Raw genomic sequence first — 21,841 nt, 5'->3', positions numbered from 1 at the left:
TATTAACAGAAGAAGCAGATATATTTTAATCAGTTTGTGAAAAAATCCTACATGTAAATCAAGGTTCTGAAGTGGCATAACACACACAGACACAAAAAGGCACAATGAGATTTTATATGGAAGTTGAAAATTGCAGCATTAGTTTTCTTCTTTTTCTTTGTCACCCTGAACCCTCCAAACACAGTTCCCCCCAAATTCTGTGTGTTAATTTTCTTCTGATAGAGGATCATATTTTCTCTGCTGCCATGATAGTAAAAATCACTGCCATGTCTATGACATAGTGGATGAGGAAAATAATTTGGGATTAAATTTATTGCAGCAAGCATGCATTTAGAATTGGAAAAATAGGAAGGGAGTTTCCAAGCAAAGAGCAGGCTTAAGTATCTGCAAGCTTCTCCCTGAACTTGAAACTGCTGAAGATGATTCTGTCAGCTTCCAGTTTCCATAATAACAAAAGTGGCATGCTTTAAATATTCAAATTTCTATCACTTTATTATCTGAAAACTCATCACCGAGCCTGTGAACAGAACATGTGCGTTAAGTGGATTATGCAAATGAAGCAATATGATTACTTTTTAGTGTCTCCCCATGATCTGACTGTTTCAGAATTACATAAGTAAGGACATGTTGCTAGTTCTTTTTAATTTTAGGATTGTATTAGGAAAAGTACTTATCCCATGCTTGGTTTAGATGGGATGTTAATTCAAAGTATGTACCTTTAATTGGAGAGTCATGAAGAGTTTGTTCTCAGTAAAAAGTCCCCTTCCTGAGTTTCATTAGCTCTGATTTATATCCTTTTTTCAGGTGCTGTTGTGTGAATTGCACCAGTGTTTTTATTTAAATAACCTGATATTTTCTGTGAGAGATTATCTGAACACTTTTTTTCCAATGCTAATGATGCTGCATGGGTCTTTTTTTAGCAAGAGTACCAAGGCTGCAAACCTGACACAAGCTCTTATACAACATGAGCACAAATATCATGTTTTGTCTTTAACAGAGTCCCTGCAGAAGCACCTGAGAACATGTCAAGGTCACTCCAAAGAGAAAGACCCACCTATTGACAAACTCTCCAAAAATCTCCTAAACGAGTTTGTTTCCTTGAAGTTGGGCCTAGATTATTGTCTTAAAGCCCTCGTTTTCCCCTTTCACTGCCAGTAGGCTGTGTGAATATTTTTGTCTTCATTCTCCTTTTTAAAAACTACTTTCCCCACCATTTCCAAAGTAAATTCTGTTCAGACCTATTGAGTTGCATTTTCAGACTGTTACGATGAATCTTATCTGGTTTTGTACTTTATTTCATCATTCCCATTTTTATTCTTTTTTGGAACGCTTTTAAAAGAGTTATACAGTTTTAGTTTTAGTTCCCTATCCACCTCTTACAAAAAACAACTTTTAAAGCTGGGTAGTGGAAGGAAGGTAGACTTTAATTATTGCATAGATCAGAAAGATTTTATTACTTCAAGAAGATAAATGGAAAGAATTGAGAAATGGAGTGGAAAAAGTACAACCAAAAAAAGAGGAATAGACAGGAATGAGTAGATAACAGCTTTTGAGGAGAGGGAAGAAACAAGTGAAATGTTAAACAAAAAATTTACAAAACTGAGGCACAAGTATAAAGAGATGGAAATAGGCATTCAAAGAGTGGAAGGAGGAAATAGTTCCTCATCCCTTTTGTATATTAATTGAAAATCTTGTGGAACTGAAATGCCAGTTACGGAGAAAAAGTCATCAAAAAATAGTTAAAATCTTAACAAGAGATTCATTCTCCATCAGAAGCAGAGCTGGTAATTGGACAGAAACAACAAGCAGGAATAAATGTGGCTGTTTGCTCACTGCAGTGAGAGGGAGAGGGGGCTGGCAGTGGCAGCCACAAGACCCAGACCCTCGGCTGTCTCTCCACAAGGCCTCTCCAGTGTCCCAGAAAAGCAGTGGCACAGGGATTACTGGACAGAAATACCGCCGCTCTATTTAGCAGCAACAGCAGCCCTTGTCTTGCGAGCCCACACCACTAGGAGATGCCAGTGGCTCAGTGTCTGCTCACTTTGGGAAAGGCTTCAGCCACCAGCAAGGAAAACAATCAAAACAACGGCACCTAATTAGGGAAGACAGCCTCGTCTTTTAATTAAATGTTTGCTGATGACTCTATTGGCTTGGGTTTCCTTTTTTCCAAAGTGCTTAACTCAGGGGATTCTATTGCTGGTAGGAAAAAAAAAAATAAAATTCAAATTTCTTCCAACTAGCTGTGCTGTGTAGGCAGATAAAAACAGGAAGCTGGGACTTAGAGTTGTTTAAGGATCTATATGTAGCATTATTAAGTGGAAAAATCCAAATTGTCTAATCTAAAATCCTTCATGAAAACAGCCCGTGGCATCAAAATGTTGTTGAAGTGAGGTTAATTTGGAACTATTACCATTAACATGAAGATTTCTGGGGATCCCCCCATCTAGTTCATCAGCATGGAAAAGTTCAGTGATCTCTTCTTATTTCTCCCAGTTGGAGCCAGGACATTTCGTTAGCCTCTCAGATTTTCCCTGGATGAGAGGACCCATTCCCTTCATTTCTAATAATGTAGAAAAACCGCTGAAAAGTAGCAGGTTAGCAGTAGCAGGAATTGTTAGTCCCACCCTGATGCCCACCAGGCAAGGTGCAGCCCAAGGTCTTGCCAGCCCTGAGTTTAGGAAAATCAGTGAATTCACAAGAGCTACTAAGAGAAAGTATCCCTGACTTATCTTCCTGACAAAGGAGGATGCATGTTTTTGACAACTAGAAACCTTGAAAATAACAGCCTCAGCAGTGGGTCCTCATTGTGTTAAGTCTTGAACTCCAAACGGAAAATGTAAAGTTGGTATCTCAGAGCACTTCCCATAATCATTAAAACTAAAGGAACTGCACTACAAATGGTTCCGTGGGAGGTATAAGACTTGTTATTTCATTATGCATGGTTTGCTGGTTATTTATAGATATGGGTGCACTGCAGCATGTGTGCTAACATCACCCACAAAATCACGTCTGTAATTGGTTTAATGACAAAAAACCTCCTAGACTGGGCTCTGCACAACTAAGAAATGCTCAGCTGACTTTCTCATCACCAAGACATGTATCACTGAGCTACACTCATAATCTCCATGTCAGGAATAATGAAGCAGTATTACAAAAAGAAATCAGACATAATAGGCTCCTACAGATATGTTATTTTAATGGTCACTGCCTTCTTTTTCAGTTTTAAAGCTATACAAAAACTCAAGGAGTTATTGTTTGTTACTATAGTAGCAGGCACACAAGAAATGTATCTTTGAACTAGCAAGTTGGGCCAGTGCTTGATCAGTGTTTTCAGTGAGAGAATAATTCAGTAATTGTCTGTCCCACAATGGTGACAGGGTTTAAACACCACAGAAAGCAGCAATGACCTCTCTTTTCCCCATCCCCATGCTTGAGTTAGCAATAATTTGTGAGTCCTCTCACCTCAGACAGAGAGATTAGAGTTGTGTCCTACTAGAAATTCACCTCATTGGGGCAAAATCTTTCTGGCTCATGATAGAGTCAGTCTTTAAAAGCCAGCTCCATCCTTATGAAGACAAAAGAAAAAAAGGCCAGCTTGGTATTCCTCCTTGTAATGTGCATAGGAGAAGAAATGCAAAATTGAGAAGATAAACACTCATTCAGATAGTTAGAAAACTGTAGAGTCCATAGGGAGAAGATGTTGATGGTTGGGACCTAATAGTTTGGGTGTTTAAAAAAAAAAAAAAAGCAAACAACAAAAAAGCAAAAACCTTAAACACTTAGAGCCTTTATAGGTAAATTTTCTGACTAGGATGGGCCATTCCAGCTCTTCTGGGAGGATAACCTTCTCTTTCCAAAACTTTGTGTCTGGTCCAGATAACTCTCTTTCATTTGGGCTGTCTAGGTAGTCCCTCTGAAAACACCTCACCCAGGTCTGTGTGAGCTGGGAGGTAGGTTGCATCCACCTTAAGAGACATAAATGAACTCTGAAGTTGGCTACAGATGATGAGTAGCCATGTGCCTGTGGGGAGCTGGCAAAGAAGTTACTAGAGGGAGATGGCAGAATGGGGAGAAGGAAAGCATGCTCTAAAGTCAGGGACATGGGAATGCCTGCCGTGGTGCTGCACCTGGTCCTGCCCACAGAGCTCCCCTCTGCATCTGAAATGAGCAGTGGCACATCTCCATATGCACCCAGCACTGGCAGATCCAGCATCTGATAGCAATGGAGTGCTGGGAACAAAGGGATGGAGAAAGAGAAATGGGGCAACGTCCAGAAGCAAAAGCTGAGTCACGCAAGAGAGACAAGTGGCTTTTTTTCAGAGAAAACAACACACAGAAATTGCCCAGGAAGGAAACAGAAAGTGGGAATGAATTGAGCTGGAGTAGATGCAGAAAGTTAATTGGCAAAGATGACATAAATTGAGACAATAATCTGTAGATAAACTTTTCATTCAAATACACGTAAAACTTGGCATTTGCCATTTTAAGCAATAGCAGTTCTCTTTTTTGTATTACACTTCAAAGAGGTAGAGTTCAGCTGCATCTATCAGAGTGGAACGATGTGTGGCCTCCTTGTTTCACAACGCAGGGATGGGGTATGGGCTGCCTACTGCCGAGGTACCACTGTTTTTACAATAGCCAGCAGAAAGAGAATGTCACCTCTATTATTTTATTTTTCTTCTTTTTTTATCAAGTTAGTTCCTGATCACCCTGCTGGGAAGCCTTGTTTTGTCGTGTTTTTTTTTAGAAAAGCTCGACCTCTATTTTCAAACTGTCAAAAAAATACCTTTTTTCACTTGTAAAGAAATCTGCATCATATTCCTTCAAAAACTAACAGCTTTTATACCATTTTCAAAGCCGAACGAAGGAATCTGATCTTTTTTTCTCATGACTCCCTACAGAGACAGTTTTGCTTTACCTGCAATGTGCATTTTCTTTGTGCCCATGTTGTTGCAGTTTAGCAAAAGCCTGTCATTGAACCAGAAATCTTTATTATGGGACTCTCACTTTCGGTGCAAGTGCATAGTCCCACTGTTGCCTGTTTGTATGGTTTTATTGATTCCCAGAATATTTTAAAGATTCCAGAAAGCATCTCAATAGATACCGTAGTTTTATCTTCATCTTTTAGAATCAGCTTAGTTTGGTAGAGATAGCTCATTAGGAATTGTTTCACTGGGTTTCCTATATACCAATTAGTCTCTACGCCCATTGTTTCAGCATTCTTTGAGATGGCTTTCCTACATTAATTTATTCAGTTCAGGTCCACATTGTTAACAATTTTTTTGTATTTTTATTTATAAATAGGAATGGTCCAATGCCTTTGGCTTTTGGAACAGGTGATTTTTGTAGAATTTTTACTATCTCAGCACATGCTTTGTCTGCAGCTCACTAAGTGCTGTCAAACTATGCGGTGGGTTATAAATTTTAGTCTTTTTGTGCCCCATAGAACTCACCTTTTTTTTATGTCAGGTGTTACATCAACTATTATACACTGTTCTAGTCCTCTACTAGGGGTGACGAATGCTGTGACACTGAACTGTAAATCAGATAATTTTTTACCCAGGCATTTTTGCAGTCTTTACAGGTATTTTAGTTATTCTTATATAGCTCAAAGGATTCTGAGAACAGGTATTACTTAAAAGCATTCCAAACTTAACTTAACATTCTAAGGGGTTTGTTTGCCCGAATGTACAAAATCTGACAAAAAATGGGCCCTTCTTTAAGGCAGTGCAGCAGTCTCTCATGTGCCTCAATCACCATGGGCACACTTCCCAAGACTCGCTGTTTGGAAGCAACAAGGAAAAGTAGTGTGTGATTTGAGGGAGAGAAAAGAGAAAGGGGAGAGTGATCAGTATATGTGAGCAAATCCCAAGTTCCCTGTGCCTAAGTGAAATCCTGTGACCAGTGTCTGCACAAGGTCATGTGAAGAGATGGGAGAGAGCTGTCATTGCCCAAGTGAAAGAGAGAAAAGAGAAAGGATGACTAGCACTGGGTGAGTCACTGAGGGACAGTTCTTAACCTAACCATATCAAGTCAAATATGCAGTCTGCATAAGTCTTGCTCCTGTATTCTGTTAACAGTCTTGGTTTCAGCTGGGATAGAGTTCATTTTCTTCCTAGTATCTGGTATGATGCTGTGTTTTGGATTCAGTGGGAGCAATACTGATAACACATAGATGCTTTGGTTGTTGCTATGTAGTGTCCATCCTAAGTCAAGGACTTGTCAGTGTCTCATGCTCTGCCACTGAGGAAGTGCACAAGAAGCTGGGAGGGAGCACAGCCAGGACAGCTGACCCAAACCAGCCAAAGGGATATTCCATACCACAGAAGTCACGCTCAGTTTATAAACTAAGGGGAGCTGTCTGGGAGGGGCCAATCACTGCTCAGGGATGGGCTGGGCATTGCTCAGTGTGTGGGGAGGAATTCTATTGTACAACACTGTTTTTTCTTGGGTTTGATTCCTCTCTTGCATTATTATTATTAGTTACTATGTTTATTTTATTTCAATTATTAAACTAGTCTTATCTAAACCCATGAGCTTTACCAGTTTTTCCTATTCTCCTCCCCATCCCACCAGGGGCAGGGTGGGGTGAGAGCACAACTGTCTACAGTCCTTAGCTGCCACTTCAGGTTAAACCACAATACTTGTATTTCACTGCTGTTTGACACAATCCTTGGTCATTCCTTTAAGAGCGGGGCATGATGGCAGAAGAAGAAAGTTCCGGATTGTGGTCAGCCTGTGCATCCCTGAGAGGTTTGTCTGCTTTCCTTTCCCCTCCCTTCTCCTCACATCCTCTTCATTGCCCCTCACCATTCTAGCCAGCACACATCTGCAGATGAAATGCCTGCACAGGCTGTGTTCCCATTCTCCCTCAGTCACTAGGATCACTCAGCAGCTCCTGGGCTGAGAGGTGGTCTCTGGAGGGAAGGCAACACACCAGCTACCCACTTTGCTCTACGTTCTTTGTGTTCTGAACCAGTTTTGGCTAAACTGATGGCAATGTCTCTATCTGTTTGATCTTCAGAGGTTCATGGGCACCTGAGAAGTGTTCAAGCTCTCTTACTCGTACTCCGTGTTTTGAAGTATATGATTATAAACTTATTGATGTTCTTGTGGAGAGAGCTGTAGCACAGACTAAGAGTATGGGAGTCCTTCTCAAAAACTGACCTGATCCTGTAAGATACTGGTTGCTCTCTGGCTGAAGTGAGGCTGGAGGATGGTTGTCATTTTTAATGGACACTCACCACCTCACAAGACTGTGCTCTTTAATTCCACTGTGTGATTATAAATGGAAAGAAGGAGTGGCAGTGTCTTTTTTTCTGCATCACTAATATCCCATATGTTTACATTGATATTTATAGCTCCAGATTTCTTTGTCCTATAGTAATGCTCCTGAGCTGCTCATCTCCTTGTATAAAAGCTAAGCAGCACAGAAGTATTACTGATACCTAACCCCTTCCCTGAGCTTATGGAGGAAGAAGGAATTCAGCTCATGAAATGTAGAAAATAAAATGCAAGACTACAGCAGTGACCAACAGCAAGCCTGTTTCTGATTTACTGACCAAGACTAAGTGGATTCTTGTTAAGGAAGTTGCTGTAAGAGATTCCTCTTCCACTCAAGTGACAAGGCTGGTGACCAAAATTGTGTGTTATATCTGGAAACCCATGCTGAGAGGGAAGAAATAGGATGTGATTTGCACACAACTACAAGATCCCACATAGCATATTTATGACAAAAAATACCTCAAGGAGGAGTCCAGAGGGCTCAATTTTTAGAAAAGCTTAATCCACTTAAGGCAAAGAGGATGTAATCACAGGCATTTCTGTTTGCACTCATAAGTTTTTCCATCCTTTTTTGCAGCAAAAATGATAGTTATTCCTTACAGCTATTCCAGGATTAGACTCTTATGTGTTGCTAATGGTTTGTATATAATTCAAAATCAATCACTTTTAGAATGTCCTCTTTTTTTTCATAAGAGGTATGTTTGCAGTCAATGGAAGAGTGATGAACTATAATTTGACCATGGTGCTCTTTGCTTCTACTTTAGCCACACTGGATGGAAATCCCATCTATTTTAAACCTGGGCATTAAAGGTAATCTCTCATGAGTAGAGATAGGCACTAAATAAAAATAGAAACTTACGTTGTAAGATGTTTAATGTTGCCATTTAAAAGCCATATTAAGCTAAGTTGTGGTCTTGAGCAAGACTTTGAACCTGACAGATGGAAATGTGAACAGACGAAAAGGGACACTTACTGTGTAACAACATGGGTGCCCAAGAATCGTTACCAGATGCCCCTGCACAGATGCACCATTATTACAGCAAATTCATGAGAGAATGTCCATCTGGGCAGCTTAGTCTCCACGAATTCAAGAAACTTTTGGATCTTCAAGGGCTGGATCCACAGGGAGACTTATACATTAAACGAGTGTTTGACATATTCGATCTGAACCAGGTAAAGCTTCTCTTCTTTATTCTTTTGATCTCATACTATTGCTTTGTTTGTGAGTTGTAGCCTGCAGGCTCTTCTACATGCTCTGCTCCCAAAACTGCTCTTGTGGACAGCGTTGCCATTAAGGTGCACTAGAAGTAAAGAAGTGTGACTGTGCTTGAAGGGCTTGGAGTAGGACTCTTGTTAGTACTTTCTGGGAGCACTTAAAAAAATGTCCAGAAACAACTCTGATAAAGAGATGTAATTTCCAGTTCATTGGTTATTCTTCTACCCATGGCTTATCCTGTGTTTGTACATAAGCATATGGAAATACTGGTGTGCTCAAAGTTACTCACTTCCTATAACAATGTTAGACAAAGGGGAAATATGGTCTGCACTTACCTGAAGATGAAGTGCAGTGTAGATAAATGGATTTAAATGGATTTTCTCAGAGTACTATATTGAACGTGTGGCAGAGAGGAAAACATAACTCAGATGAGGAGCTCACACACAGCGTATAATCACAAGACGAAACAGTACTGAATGAAGAGGTCAAGCAGTTTCTCCAGGCTCTATTTCTAATTTACCTTCCTTTCTACTGCAATAACTGCTTGTGACTGCAATCAGCTCTCTGTAACGTAGCTGGCTCCCAGACAGACAATATATATTTTCCTTAGCAGTGCAGACAAGGCTGAAGACACAGTCATCTGGTACTTTTGTGGAGCATCTTCTTCTAGGTCTGTCTTGAGCACTGCCTTATGTTTGTAAGGTCCTGGCGCTGGCCACCTTGAGCCCTCCACTCATTGCAATGCTGAGTGGCCTGGGGCACAACTCTGCAATATTGTGAAACCTTCAGGTTTGTCAAGACCTTCAGATTCTGGATTAATGTAAAAGCGAGCAGAGTGGAATCAAAGCAGGTTACAGAAAGGGCATTTGCTCACCTTTAGCTGCTATGGCAGTGGCCAGAGACACTGAAAACAAAATAGGAACCATCTGCTAATTGTTGCTTCTCTATCTGGTGTTACAGAGTTGTGCCACCCTGCTCTGCAGGCTGTCGTCAACTCATACATGAAGTGGCTAAGCTGCCAGATATCAAACCAACTGCTCTCATGAGAAGTAGAGGACAGATGCTTGGGGGGATTTAATATGTGTTTTAATGCACATGGATGGTATTTATAGTGTTAAGAACAGAGAGGCATGAAGAGCTGCACCAGGGTTGTCAGCTGGAGCACAGGCTGCCTTTTCAGCACAGTTTTCAGGATCGCCGTCCTCAGCTGCCTCATCTGTGTGACTGAACTCCCTCTTCTACCAGGACCTTACTTGCTGCATCTTTCTGAACTTTTGTCTTCATCCTTGTCTTCCTCAGATAAGCTAATGTCAATACAGGCTAAAGAATGGGAAAACAAGGTAATGAGCAGGAAGTCAGTCTTACAGAAAAACTGCTTCATTGCCATCATATTGCTGACCATCATAACTTTCACATCCTTGGGGGACTGCAGGGTTTGGCTGCATGGTCAACACAGGACAAAGTGCTTCCCACTATTGCCTTCTCCCTTGTTTGTATTTTGTAATTCTTGGGGTCACAGAGACCAGACCAGTGAGGGGTGGCCTATTTGGTTACACAGACTGGGTGGGTTAGAATGCAGTCCCTCCACCAGAGAAGGCCATGTGTGTCCAGATGCTGTCTTAGTATAGCACCTCTTCCAGTCCCTATAGATATCCTTTTTTTTCAGGTGTTTCATACCAAGTTTTACCGAAAATTTCAGCTTTCCATGTAATGTGGAGTTGAACTGTGGGTCTACATCCCAATATGTAGATCAGTTTCCAAGCTAAAAGAAAAATGAGGAAATAAACCTCATAAATGAGGAAAAACAAAGTAGAACAATAGGTAAAACAACAGAACAGCTGGGAATCAAGCTAAAGTGCAGAAAAGCTCAGAAATCTATGCTGATCAATAGCCTGTGAGGATTTGAAAAGGTGTGGTAGATATTGAGAGGACAAACCTTGCTAGGGAAGGATGTCAGGAAAATGAAACTAAAACTGGCATATTTGAGACCAACAGATATTTTTATTCAGAAAAAAAATGGAAAGGAGCATTTTAAGATGTAAGATGCAAGATTTCCATCCTGTGCCCACCACAACTTTTTACAGAGCTTTACAGATTTCCTGAATTTTAATCTCTATACAGTATAATGATTTTATTCCTTTTCTTTTTCTAGCATTGTTAAAAACACTCTGTTTTAATAAATTTAATTTTTTTCATTCATTACCAAGACAAGTGGACACTATATTTAAGGAATACTTTTAGAAACAGGAAGCATTTCAAGTACAGAGCTGTGATGTTTTTCATGTGATTAAGCTGATAATAAAGTGGCAACAGCCATCTTCTCAGGGCAGGAAAAAAGGAATGTTGTATGTTGATGACGAGGTAAAAACAAGAGGATCTCTTTCTTCCGTATACTCACTTTTTGTCCTAAAACCTTTCTACAGATTTTTCTCTGCCCCAGGATTTTTGGCAAAAACTTAGGATTTGATCCTGAAAAGTTTTTAGTTAAGTACAGATGCGTGAAAAGTGGTCAATGGATGGCTGACTGGGGGTATCACACTGTGGGGTCTGAAATGGCAGATATTATTGTACAAATAAGGCTTCTGTGACATTATGCAGAGTATTTAGGCACTGTGCTGTATTAACAGATGAGAATCTTTCATCTCCAAGCCACAGAAGTTAATGGATGTAAGTGCATAATGTACAAATTCAGAAATAATTTGGTCATTTGAGTTTTTCCTTGCATTCTGTTCTTTCAGTACTTTAACAACTTCTAAGGTCTGAAGATCAAAATTTTGTTTCCCTTGCTACTGCATTGTTTTCTGGTTTTGCTTTTTAATAAAGGGATCACTATCACAGTAAGTGGCAGAGTACACAAAACTTCTTGATCAAAATTATTTCCTTTCTCTTAAAAGTATCCTTCACATAGAAGCACTGTTATAATTAGATGGTTGGCAAATTTGACCCCTCTCCCATGCTTTCCCCAGCTTACTTTTAGTAGTTATATGACCTGGGTTTGTCCTGCTCTAACCATGCTATAATAGGGTACTTTTACAGTTTAAAATTGTTATTATTTCTATTGCTGAAGCTTATAAAAATCATATAGTATAGGGACTGGTTTACAATTGATCTAAATCTAGAGAAACCCATTATGGAAAACTTGAGTCATTTAATATGGTCTTCTCAGACAGAATGTATTTTTCACTTATAGGCTTCCATTTTCTCAAAATAGGAATCTGCTCAGAAAGCTCTGCTAAAGCGTTAGTCCTGAGACTAATCTACAATTCCAACTATAGCAGCCTAATGCCTCTTGAGTTAACCTGAGGACATCCATGTTTGGAGGTACATAACACAGAGTAAGATGATAAAACACTCTTGAAAGGTGCATGGACTTTCTCCTCTGTGTTTCATGTGTTCCCAGTTTAAAACCTCTGGTATGTAAGGTATGGAATATTAACCTCACAGGCTGCCAGTGGGACGGTGACGAGGGGATGTGATTACAGCTGTGAATTACATTTCACCTCCTCATCAGCTTTGCTGCTTCCAGATGAAGCCTGTTACAGACATCCTTCTCCCTCTTAGGATTTCCACTAAAAAAGACCCAAATTTCCAGTAAACTGAAAATAGTTTAAAAGAAATTATGGCAAGCATGGTAGGCTTTTTGACAATTTGTGATAGATTGAAAGCCCAGTCAAAACTTGTTTCACTCAAGTCGTCCATACAAATACCAACAGAAATTCAATTTCTAGCCAAACCTTATCATTCCCTGCCTTTCTTTAGGCTGGAGATAATAATAGAGTACTTCAGCTCCCCATTCATGGAAATTACTATGGCCAGTGGATGTATGACAGAGAAGGGGACATTTTCACAGAGCAATTTAATGCCATGTGGCGATTGAAGTCACTTTTGGTCTTGGCTGCAGGCAGGCCATGTAAGCTCAGAGCATTTCATGCCAAGGAGGCAATGGTGCCACGGCTGTTTGGCTTCTTGGGCTCAGTTATCTCACGTGCTGATGTGTGTACAGGTACACTTGTAAAGGGTACAGGTACACCTGTAAATGGTACAAATACACCTGTAAGGTCCAGGCACACCTACAGGGCACAGGTACACCTGTAAGGTACAGATTCACCTGTCAGCACTATACAGCTCTTCACGACTCCAGCTCAGCAGAGTGCACCTTTTCAATGCACAAAGGCCATTTCTAGTCAGGGCTGTCTCTGTGTGACTCAGTCACTCAGGCTGTGTCCTAAAAGCTTTCTTCTCAGGAACATACTAAATAAGCACTAACCCTTTCTGATGCGTCTCTTGTGCAGACAAACAGTGGATTCGCAATTAAACAACCCTATACACCAAGCACACAGCTGTCTTTTCAATTTTTCAAAGTTTCTGAAAAGCAGGGGCTATAATGTGAAGATTTTTCAGCCCTTCCTTGCCCTCTATGGGATGTTTTGCTAATAATTAAACATGCAAACAAGCGAACAAATAAATATGCTAGTGAAATTTAAAAGTTGTTCATCATTCCTACCAGCATTGAAAAATAAAGATGCTGAATGTTCGGAACTGTAATTGCAAAGTTCACTTTCCTTGAGATTATCACAAGGAGTGCAGAAGGTAGCATTTCAGCAAATGTTTTATTGATGACTCATACATTAAAGCTTGTAAGCATTATTTATATAATGACACTGGCAGGATAATAAATGGTAGGTTTATCTTTTGCCACAGCTTTCCAATGAAAACCTTCAAAAATAACGTGTTTATTAAAATAAAAATTCAACTGAATTTTTTTTTTAAGGATTTCCTTTATTAGATTTGAAGAATCCCTTTTTAGGGAAAAATTATCTCAGTGTTTTTCACCCTTAAGCTATTTGTAATACAAAAATGATAAATCTGCAAGCACATACAAACACATTTAATTCTTCCTACATTTTTAATCCCTCTGCCTGAGTCCATGCATAACTGGCAGTCCTATTTCATGCAGCCTACTGATAAATTTTAGAGGGGAAACAGTTATGTTCACCTAAAATATCTCAGTAGTTGCCAAGTATACTGATGTATATTTGCTTTTCAATGAGAATGTGTATCATATTTCAGTGCTATTATATGCATCAAAACAAGGGGTATATCTATAATACATTGGAAGTGTTATTTGCTCTTAAGCAGAACTAAGGAAAAATTCTACAATCAGCACTGCTATTATTTAACATTTATTCTAAAATATCTTCTTTCTTTATATCAGAAACCCAGACCACTGTCATTCATTTCCTGCTAGCTTGCAGATAGGTTTTGCCACCATTAAAAATAGAAATTGAACACTGTGGTTGATTGATTGATTGATTGAATGGGTTCTTATGACCTCTGAAGAACAAAATTTGCATAGCCATTTAATACATGAAGCAAAGTATTAAAAATGGGATGCTGCTGTTGTAGTTCTTACTGTTTCTCTTGGCATTAATTGAAACTAGCTACAGGAATAAGTGTCTGTTGCTTTGTAAGAAAATCGGATTTGAAAAGGTAGGATTACTGAGAAGAATAAAGAAGATTAATAGGAATGTGTCACTGAAGGAAAATTATGCAAGTTCAAGGATTTTCTGTTGAAATTTATAAAGCATTGGACAGACCACGTCAGAGAACAGTATTTTATGCTACACTTCTTATGCAGAGATAAAGTTGGCAGATGCACAAAAATGGACACTCCACAGCCATTTCAGAAATCTTTAGATAAGGAGCCACCAGCTGATGTCAATCTTTAATCATTTTTCTACTTTGGGTTTTTTGTTTAAAATGTAAACTAGTTCTCTGATAGAGTTCATCTGACATCATTATGCAGATTAGAATGATAAAAAAAAGATTCTAAAATGAATCCATTTAAAATATAAAGAAGAAAGTTTAAAAAGGATGTTTGATGTAGAACAGATAATAAGAAATGCAAAAATGTGTTACTTCAATAGAACTTTGTTGTGTGTAGGGATGACTACATAGCAATGTAAACTAAATCTCAAGTTATCTTTTTTTAGTTACAGGGACATGAATATGATCAGCCAAGTACACCATCTTTGGTGTTGTAGTAGGAGGAAATGAGAGCCATTCGGCCATGAAATTCTCTATGAAAGCAGTGGTTGCACCTCATATTCCATTAAAAATGTACAAATGTCCACAAAAAGAGGTCATATTTTTCAGAGGTCTTTTGCTGATTATTGAAAGTTATTTTTCATTTGACTTTCAGTTGGTTTTTCCTTCCCCATTTTCCCCCTTATTAAGAACTGTGAGAGAGAGAAGAATATTACTTTCTTCTCTATGACGCAATTAGTCTAGAGATTCTAGTGGAGACATTATTTTGTTAAAGACTGACATGGCCCAACTGAACAATGGTTAACAATGTGTTAGCCACCTTCTGCAGGATCACAGAAGGTATGAAGAGCTCCTAAAGGATCAAGAAAAAAAAAAAAAAAAGGTGTTAGAGAGCAATGCTTTGAAAACTACCGGGAACCTAAATCTTAGGTTCTTACTTGGGTTCTTACTTAGGTTTTCACTTCTTGTGGGATTAACTATAATGGCTCAGGACATCTTTGCTAACTCTCCTTTTCTGGAAAATATCGTCTTCAGTTGGGCTTCCTTTCCCAGTTTATCTTGCTTGGTTGTGTCCTCAGAACCAGGAATAGCTGCTGTGATATGAATTGTCAGGCTGCCTAAGGAGCTGCTCAGCCCATTTGCTGCATCCTTTCATGTTTGCAGGCATTACCAAAGCTAACACAATAAAATTGGGCAGTAAGGAGGATGATCAGAGAAATATTTCCCCAAACTTTCCTGAACTACTTTCCTCTTTTGTATCATAAGTCTCTGAATAGTTCTGCAAACATAAGTTCAGCAACACACATAGTTTCAGGGATGTCTTCAGCCTGAAATGTCTCCTTGGACACTTTTCTTAGCTTATTCTAAGTAGCCAGCTTAGCCTAGGCAACAAGGCTGCAGCAGCAACATCTGCATTATATTTATTATGGGGCCAAGAACCATATCAACTGATATTGTGTCAGGCAGGCTCTTCTACATTATTCCTTTTCCGTGTTGGAAATTCCTTTTCTTGTGTTGGCCCAGCACATGTAGATAGCACTTCCACTTTGCCCAGAGAAGTCTAACCCTTGCTTTTTCTGATTTTTAAGGTTTTGTCGCTCTCATAAATGTCTCCACAACAAGAAAAGCCTAGAAAACTTAGTTTCTTTTTATGACAGTCATTGCTTTAACATTGTAGTCAGCAATAAAAGCCTGTATGTCAAAAAATTAATCAGCTTCTAAACCAAGGGATAGAAGAAAACAAGGCTCTAGATATGTCTTAGAAAGAATTCTTCTGTCAAAAGTAACAAACATCTACAGCTCTTACTTCCTGAAATATTGGGACTTTTTGAAGGTGACATATAGAAATCCTGTTCCCATTAGTTTCAAACACAATCCAACAAAGGCAACAGAAACAACAAAGCCAAATCATTTGCTTCTTCTTAATTTGGAGTAATCTTGCATGAAATTACCTCAAATGTAGAGTAACTAGCCTGATTACTGTAAATGAGGAGGTTAAATTATGTTTTGCTGTGTTCAAGGCAGTGTAGTTACCTAATTTTTCTCAGTCTGCTTAAGTGCCTTTGAAAGGTGCAGCACCCTGATAAAAAATTCCATGTTTTATGAATATTTCACCTGGTTGCAAATACTACTCTATTTATTTACAGGCTATACTAAAGAATGTATTTTTTCTCCTTCTAAAGTACCCCCCAGGTTTTTTACATTCCATTTTATATATTGGTTCCAAAAAGAAGAATTCTGTAATATTGTAAGTACTTCCCACAGTTATTGGTGGAATTTCATGATCTTAATTTTGTTTTCCAGTAGTTTGGCACAGGACACACGGCTGTGATAGTACAAATTTATGCTATTATAATGTGTCATGACCAGCAAAAAGTCTACATTAGCATTAAAATCATCATTTGCTTAATGCAAGTACAGTTGAATTCTTGGCTGTAGGATTTAACATTATGAGTTTTGAGTTATGATCTAAAAGATTTAGACCAGAACAAATTCCCCAGTAATGACACAGCACCAGCAAGGACAGAAGGCCAATTCTTTACATGGGACATTAAAGAAATGTCTGTCTCAGATTTCTATTACAGCATTGCAGAATTCAGTGGCTTTCTTTGGGTTTTCTTTTTTGCATTTCAAAAAGCGTAATCTGAATTACCAGTAACTTTTTCTCTTTAAAATCAAAATTTAAAAATATTCAAGTAGATAAGTGTCACAGAGTAATACCCCAGTTGAATTTTCCTTGCATCACACAGCCTTAATATGTAGGTGAACTGGATAAGGTTAGGTTTTCTTTGAAAATTTCATTTAAGTGTAAACAAATTAGCATGTACTTTGCAGTTTTCACTGAGCTTAAAAAGCATTTGGAGCATACCATTATCAGGTAACACTGTAATTTTGTCACATTATGTGAATAGGCAATGGAGATTACCTTTGTACAATTAGTTATAACTATTTTTAAATTGTTAAATTATGATGTAGATAAAGGAGAAAGTAATTTTAATATGATAAAGTTCAGGAAGCTGCTTCCTTTATTTAAAGAAATTTTAAGCAGTTTTTAAAAGCATACCTGTCTTTTTTCCCCCTATTTATTACCATAGTAATTAAGAATTAGCCAATAAGAGTATAAATATAATAATACAAGTAGTTTAGGCAATGATGGTATATGTATGCAACTTTTAGGAGTTGTCTTTCATACATCCCTTGAGATTCTAAGAGCATTATATAGAAGCACCCAACTCTGCCAAACAGAACATCCTTACCTCTAGAAAATATATATGTCTTCAATCTACTTTTCCTGGAGGTTTGTCCTGTTACATTTTTGGATTTGTCAAACAAGAAAAATTTGCTAGAATTATCAACAAGGAATTTGCTGGAAAATGTGTTGCCATGGCTGCCTTTTTTTAGTTTTTTCTCTCTTGCCTACTGCTTTAACTTGGGAAAGATGCTCCTAGAAGCATTGGCAGAGGCTCAAAACTAGGAGTGCAGAAAGCTAAACCCCAGCATCCAGGAGAGGATGACAGAGGGTAGAGGGCTGGGTCTTTTCAGTACAGCCTTCCTGGGCACAGGACTCAGCCTGATGAATCAGTGACTTCCCTGTCCTCCTGCTTCTCCAGTGATCTTGAAAGAAAATTGTGAATGATAGCAGGGAGTTATGGGGTAGTTGTTAAAGAAATAAAATTGTTTGTCATCTTGGATGATATTTTGGATTTCACCAGGTTTTACCAGGGTAGCCTACAGGTCTGAGAGTCAGGACACGTAGTTGGCTCTGCATTTCCAACTCGTCCAACACCTAGGTCCTGGTAATTTTTAAGTCTCCAAACCTTGCAGGTTCTCTTCATCTGGGCAAAGCAGAGCCTTGTGTAACAGTCTGGTCAATACAGCCTCATCTCCTTACGTAACAGTGAGAATGCAATGATTACACAATCGCTTAAAGATCTGCAGCTCCTAATTCCCTGCTTTCTTCTTCATCCTTATTTAATAATCTTTGCTTGCTGAGGCCTCCCCCACCCCATGACAAATGCCAGCTCTGTTTACTTACGAAACTCGTGAGTCTGGCCATAGCCTGTCAGTATCTGGAGCTCTCTCCAAGCCTCAAACTCCAATATCAGATCCTAGGGATGCATCAAAGTAAGAGTTATGAGTAGCTTTGTATTTCTTCAATAATGCATATGCATCCTTTGAGGAACAGCTGAAAGTACTCAGAAGCAAAACCAAACAGAGGATGGTTGGACTCTACGATCTTTCCAACCTACATGATTCTATCATTCCATGGGTCTGTGAAATGGGGGGAGATGAAACAGTGCAATGTATTCTCCTTCAGGTTTCTGAGTGCAGAGAAAGTAGTGCCATACTTGAAATCAGGCCTAGAGAGAAAGAAAGAAAGAGGCATATAGGATTAGCTATAAATGTCTCAGTTATTCTGAGCTGTTTAACGATTGCCTCCTCCCTCTGCCTTAAGAGGGTTAAGGACTATTCTGAAAGACGGGCAGTTGGGAAGGAAGGTGGCTTAATGATCTAAGCCCTAGGTTTGAAATACCATGACCTAAGCCCTAGGTTTGAAATATCATCTATATTTGCACACTTATTAATCCTGATAAACCATTTGGGCTATCTTCCTGCTGTCATATTGAGTTTAGAGACTTTTCAGGAGCAAATTTTGGAAACAAGACATGGCTTATTGTGTATAGACTCCTGGTAGAGTCCATAGTGGTCCAAGATGATGAGCTCACTCACCACAGGGTTTTGCAGGGACAGAAACTCTCCCTTCACACATGCATGGCCACAACGTGCAGTGGGAGATGACTGACTATCCCTGTAGCACCAACACTGCCAGGAAATCACTCTCAGCAAAGAGCTAGGCAGCCAAAACACCAGGTTCAGATCACTCTGGCACAACCTCAGATAACCATGTTGTTTCAGATCAAGTGTGTATTCATAGCTGACAAGTCAATTATTTTTAATCTCCGTAGTATGAAGTCGTAAGAGTTTTTTAAGGATCTATGAAGATTAGCAACGCTATTCTGGGAGCCAAAGGGTAATGCCCTCCTAGAGCTCCAGGGCTGGGGTATTAATGGCTGTTGCATAACATGGCAGTCCCTTGCTGCCCAGCTTTGCCCCAGGGGACACATCTCTGTCCTCGCCAAATAATGGTGAGCAGCCTCCAGCAAAGGCATGTAGACTGCTAGCCCAAAGCAAAAGCCTCTCCGAAAAAGACAAAATTAAATTCCTTTTTCCTCAGGAGAACCAGCAGCTAATGAAAAACTGAAATGGGCTCTCGGCCCTGGGCAGTCAGGGCTGGTAGTGCCCTAAGGACCAATTTCATTCCATCAGCAAGTTCTCCTTCCATTTTTGGAGTCTCCTTTAGTCATTGTTGTGTGAATAAATCTGTGGCAAGTGGCTCAAAATATCACTCATCAGCAAAATTAAAACAAGTTACAAAAGCAAAGTATCAAAGGGCACAAACACATGTATGACCCTAATATGTCCTTAAACTTCTAGTTCATCCAGTCAAGCTGTTGAAAGAATAAAAATAGGTCTACAATTTTATTAAGCCTACTATGTATAGAAGAAAGTCTAGAAGATTTTGGGGCATTTAAAAGAAGTTTTGAACCCATTTTTTTGGTATCTCTCCAGCCTGAACTGACCCCATCTGCCTCTGTCCATTTGGGCAGGGGAGGATGCAGGACTTCACCCTCCCTTCAGATGCCCGTGCCAATGTGCTGCAGACAAGGAAGACAGGGCCAGCACCATTCAGACATGAAAAAGAAACCTTCCCACAGAACAAATGCATCCATCACCCAAATTTGCTTGTATCCTAAGCCGATGAATAAGCAGGTTTCACTAGCAATAATTCCATTTAATAAAAATATTATAAATATGCCTTTTGACAATTACAGCATAAAAAATCAAAAGTAAATTATTTATATCTTCCACCAATGGTAATCAGATCTGCTTATTATGTTGTTGGGCATTTTTTTAAAATTTATTTTATTATTCTTGCAGTAGCCTTTTGCTTGTGAATTAATGACTTCCTAAAAAGCAACAGATATGTTACTGTGCATGCTGCAGAGTGGTGTTTTACAGAGCCCAGAGACACATAAGGACCTACCTAGATACTTGTATTGAGAGTGATTATACAGCAGCAGATGGGTAAATCAGCACAGCAGTATTCTTTTAGTAACATCATAACACATTTATTGCTTTATTTGTTGTACTCACAGAACCACAGGGTGATCTTCATAGGTTACTGTTATGATGTTTTTCACTGTTTAATGTAGTATTTTGAGATGCTACAGTAAAAAGTGCAGTATTTCTGCTTATCTCAGAAAGTTCTCTATATGCCCAACAATATCATCATAGCCTTCTGCATCTCAGAAATGTTTTCTTTTTTACCTACAATGTATGTTTTTGATGTAGAAAGGAAAACAGTACATTTCTCATCAATGCTTTTATGCAATGCTTCTGGTTCCACACCAAGGAGACAAACATGTCTACCTTCTCAGTATTTCAATTCCTGGTGCCCTAGCTGCTGGAAAATACGTCACCAGTTGGTTTTGCATGACTGCAGAAAGTGGCATGGGCTTTCCCAATAACTACAATTTCTCCCAGGTGTTTTCCAGAGGTGGAAGTTTTTTGACCATGGCCTTCAGTCCCTTCCTGTTTGGGACAGACCATATAATCCACCAGATCAGAATTACATATCCAAACACATTAGGCTGGGTATTACACTTTCCAAACTGCTGTTTGTCAACCCTGTTTGTCAGAGTTTGTCAGAGTTCTGTCCAAACTCTGTTTGTCAGAGCAACAACAGTGACACCAAGATGCAGGAAGAAAGCAAACAAAATAATATTTTCCAAAATCCCAAGTGGAATGTAAGGGTGAAAGAAAAAAAATAATCTGGTCATGGACATCCGGCAATCCTAAAATTAATCTGTAGTTTCAGTAAGCAGTATGAAATGCAATAAAAAAGCAGCAATGCGAAATGCCTTTAACCACATTCTTAATAGATATATCAAATCAGATGACGGAAATGTAATCAGCAAAATACATTTTGCCCTCCAGGAAAATACTTTATGAGATCCTTCTTGAAATAATACTTGCAAAATGGAAATTTAAGCCAGTGTGCCAAAAAGAAGATTAAGTTTGTGGTGCGTGACATGTCATTTTTGGTTAAGCATCTGCTTTTAATACTGGGCCTAATTTTGTTTGAAAATTACATGTAGTTACCGTCAAATTTCATTTAATCCTAAACAGTGGTTGCCTTTGCTGTGCTTGGTTGTGATTGCAATGAGAACAAAACCAGCAACCACCAGAGAACCTGCAGAGGATCTGTGAAGCAATGGTCAGTCTTCACAAGTTATCCACACACCTTTTTGCATGAATCCTGAATCCAGTGTGTTTGAATACATTGGATTTATCTCTTTGGTGCCACTCTGCTGATTAGCCTTGCACAGAAGTCAAAACAAGCACTACAAGAGGCTCCTAGGAGCTCTGACCCAGCAGGTACAATTGTGAGGAATTTAGAAAGAGAATGAAGAAAAAAGAGGATGGATCCCTATTTAAAAAATATATATTCAGCCTTTGAGAACCCACATTCATTTCCACAATCTATTGTGATTGAATCCAGGCAGGTAGATGTGTGGAGATGGGTTTAGGCATCTTGCTTTTTTTCCAACAGAAGGTTGCTCAGCAGAGCTCTCACTCTCAGCGTCTTCTAGCCCTTAAAAACTCCTGTTTGTTGTAATTCTTTGCATGCCTACATGTTTGGTTCCTTGTCAGCAAAATATCCTGATAGTG

The 21,841-nt window shown here is 39.1% G+C and overlaps 1 protein-coding gene across 2 annotated transcripts in view; it reads left to right on the top strand.

Annotated features, from left to right (window-relative positions):
- GUCA1C (guanylate cyclase activator 1C) overlaps positions 1–21,841 on the top strand; it is a 35,116-nt gene that overhangs the window by 3,657 nt on the left and 9,618 nt on the right. Inside the window, exon 1 of one of the 2 annotated variants that reach the window (XM_085073026.1) lies at positions 8,222–8,457. The exons of the other annotated variant lie outside the window; for it this stretch is intronic. Within the exon in view, the coding sequence (XP_084929152.1) occupies positions 8,269–8,457 (189 nt within the window). The 5' untranslated portion in view covers positions 8,222–8,268. Of the gene's footprint in view, positions 1–8,221; positions 8,458–21,841 lie in introns of those variants that run through there. 2 annotated transcript variants of the gene reach the window in all.

This window comes from Lichenostomus cassidix, chromosome 1, assembly GCF_008360975.1.
Source record: "Lichenostomus cassidix isolate B80296 chromosome 1, HeHo_3.0, whole genome shotgun sequence".
Classification (NCBI taxonomy): Eukaryota; Metazoa; Chordata; class Aves; order Passeriformes; family Meliphagidae; genus Lichenostomus; species Lichenostomus cassidix.
Note: the sequence above shows the minus strand (reverse complement) of the source record. Positions and strands in the feature narration are given on the sequence as shown.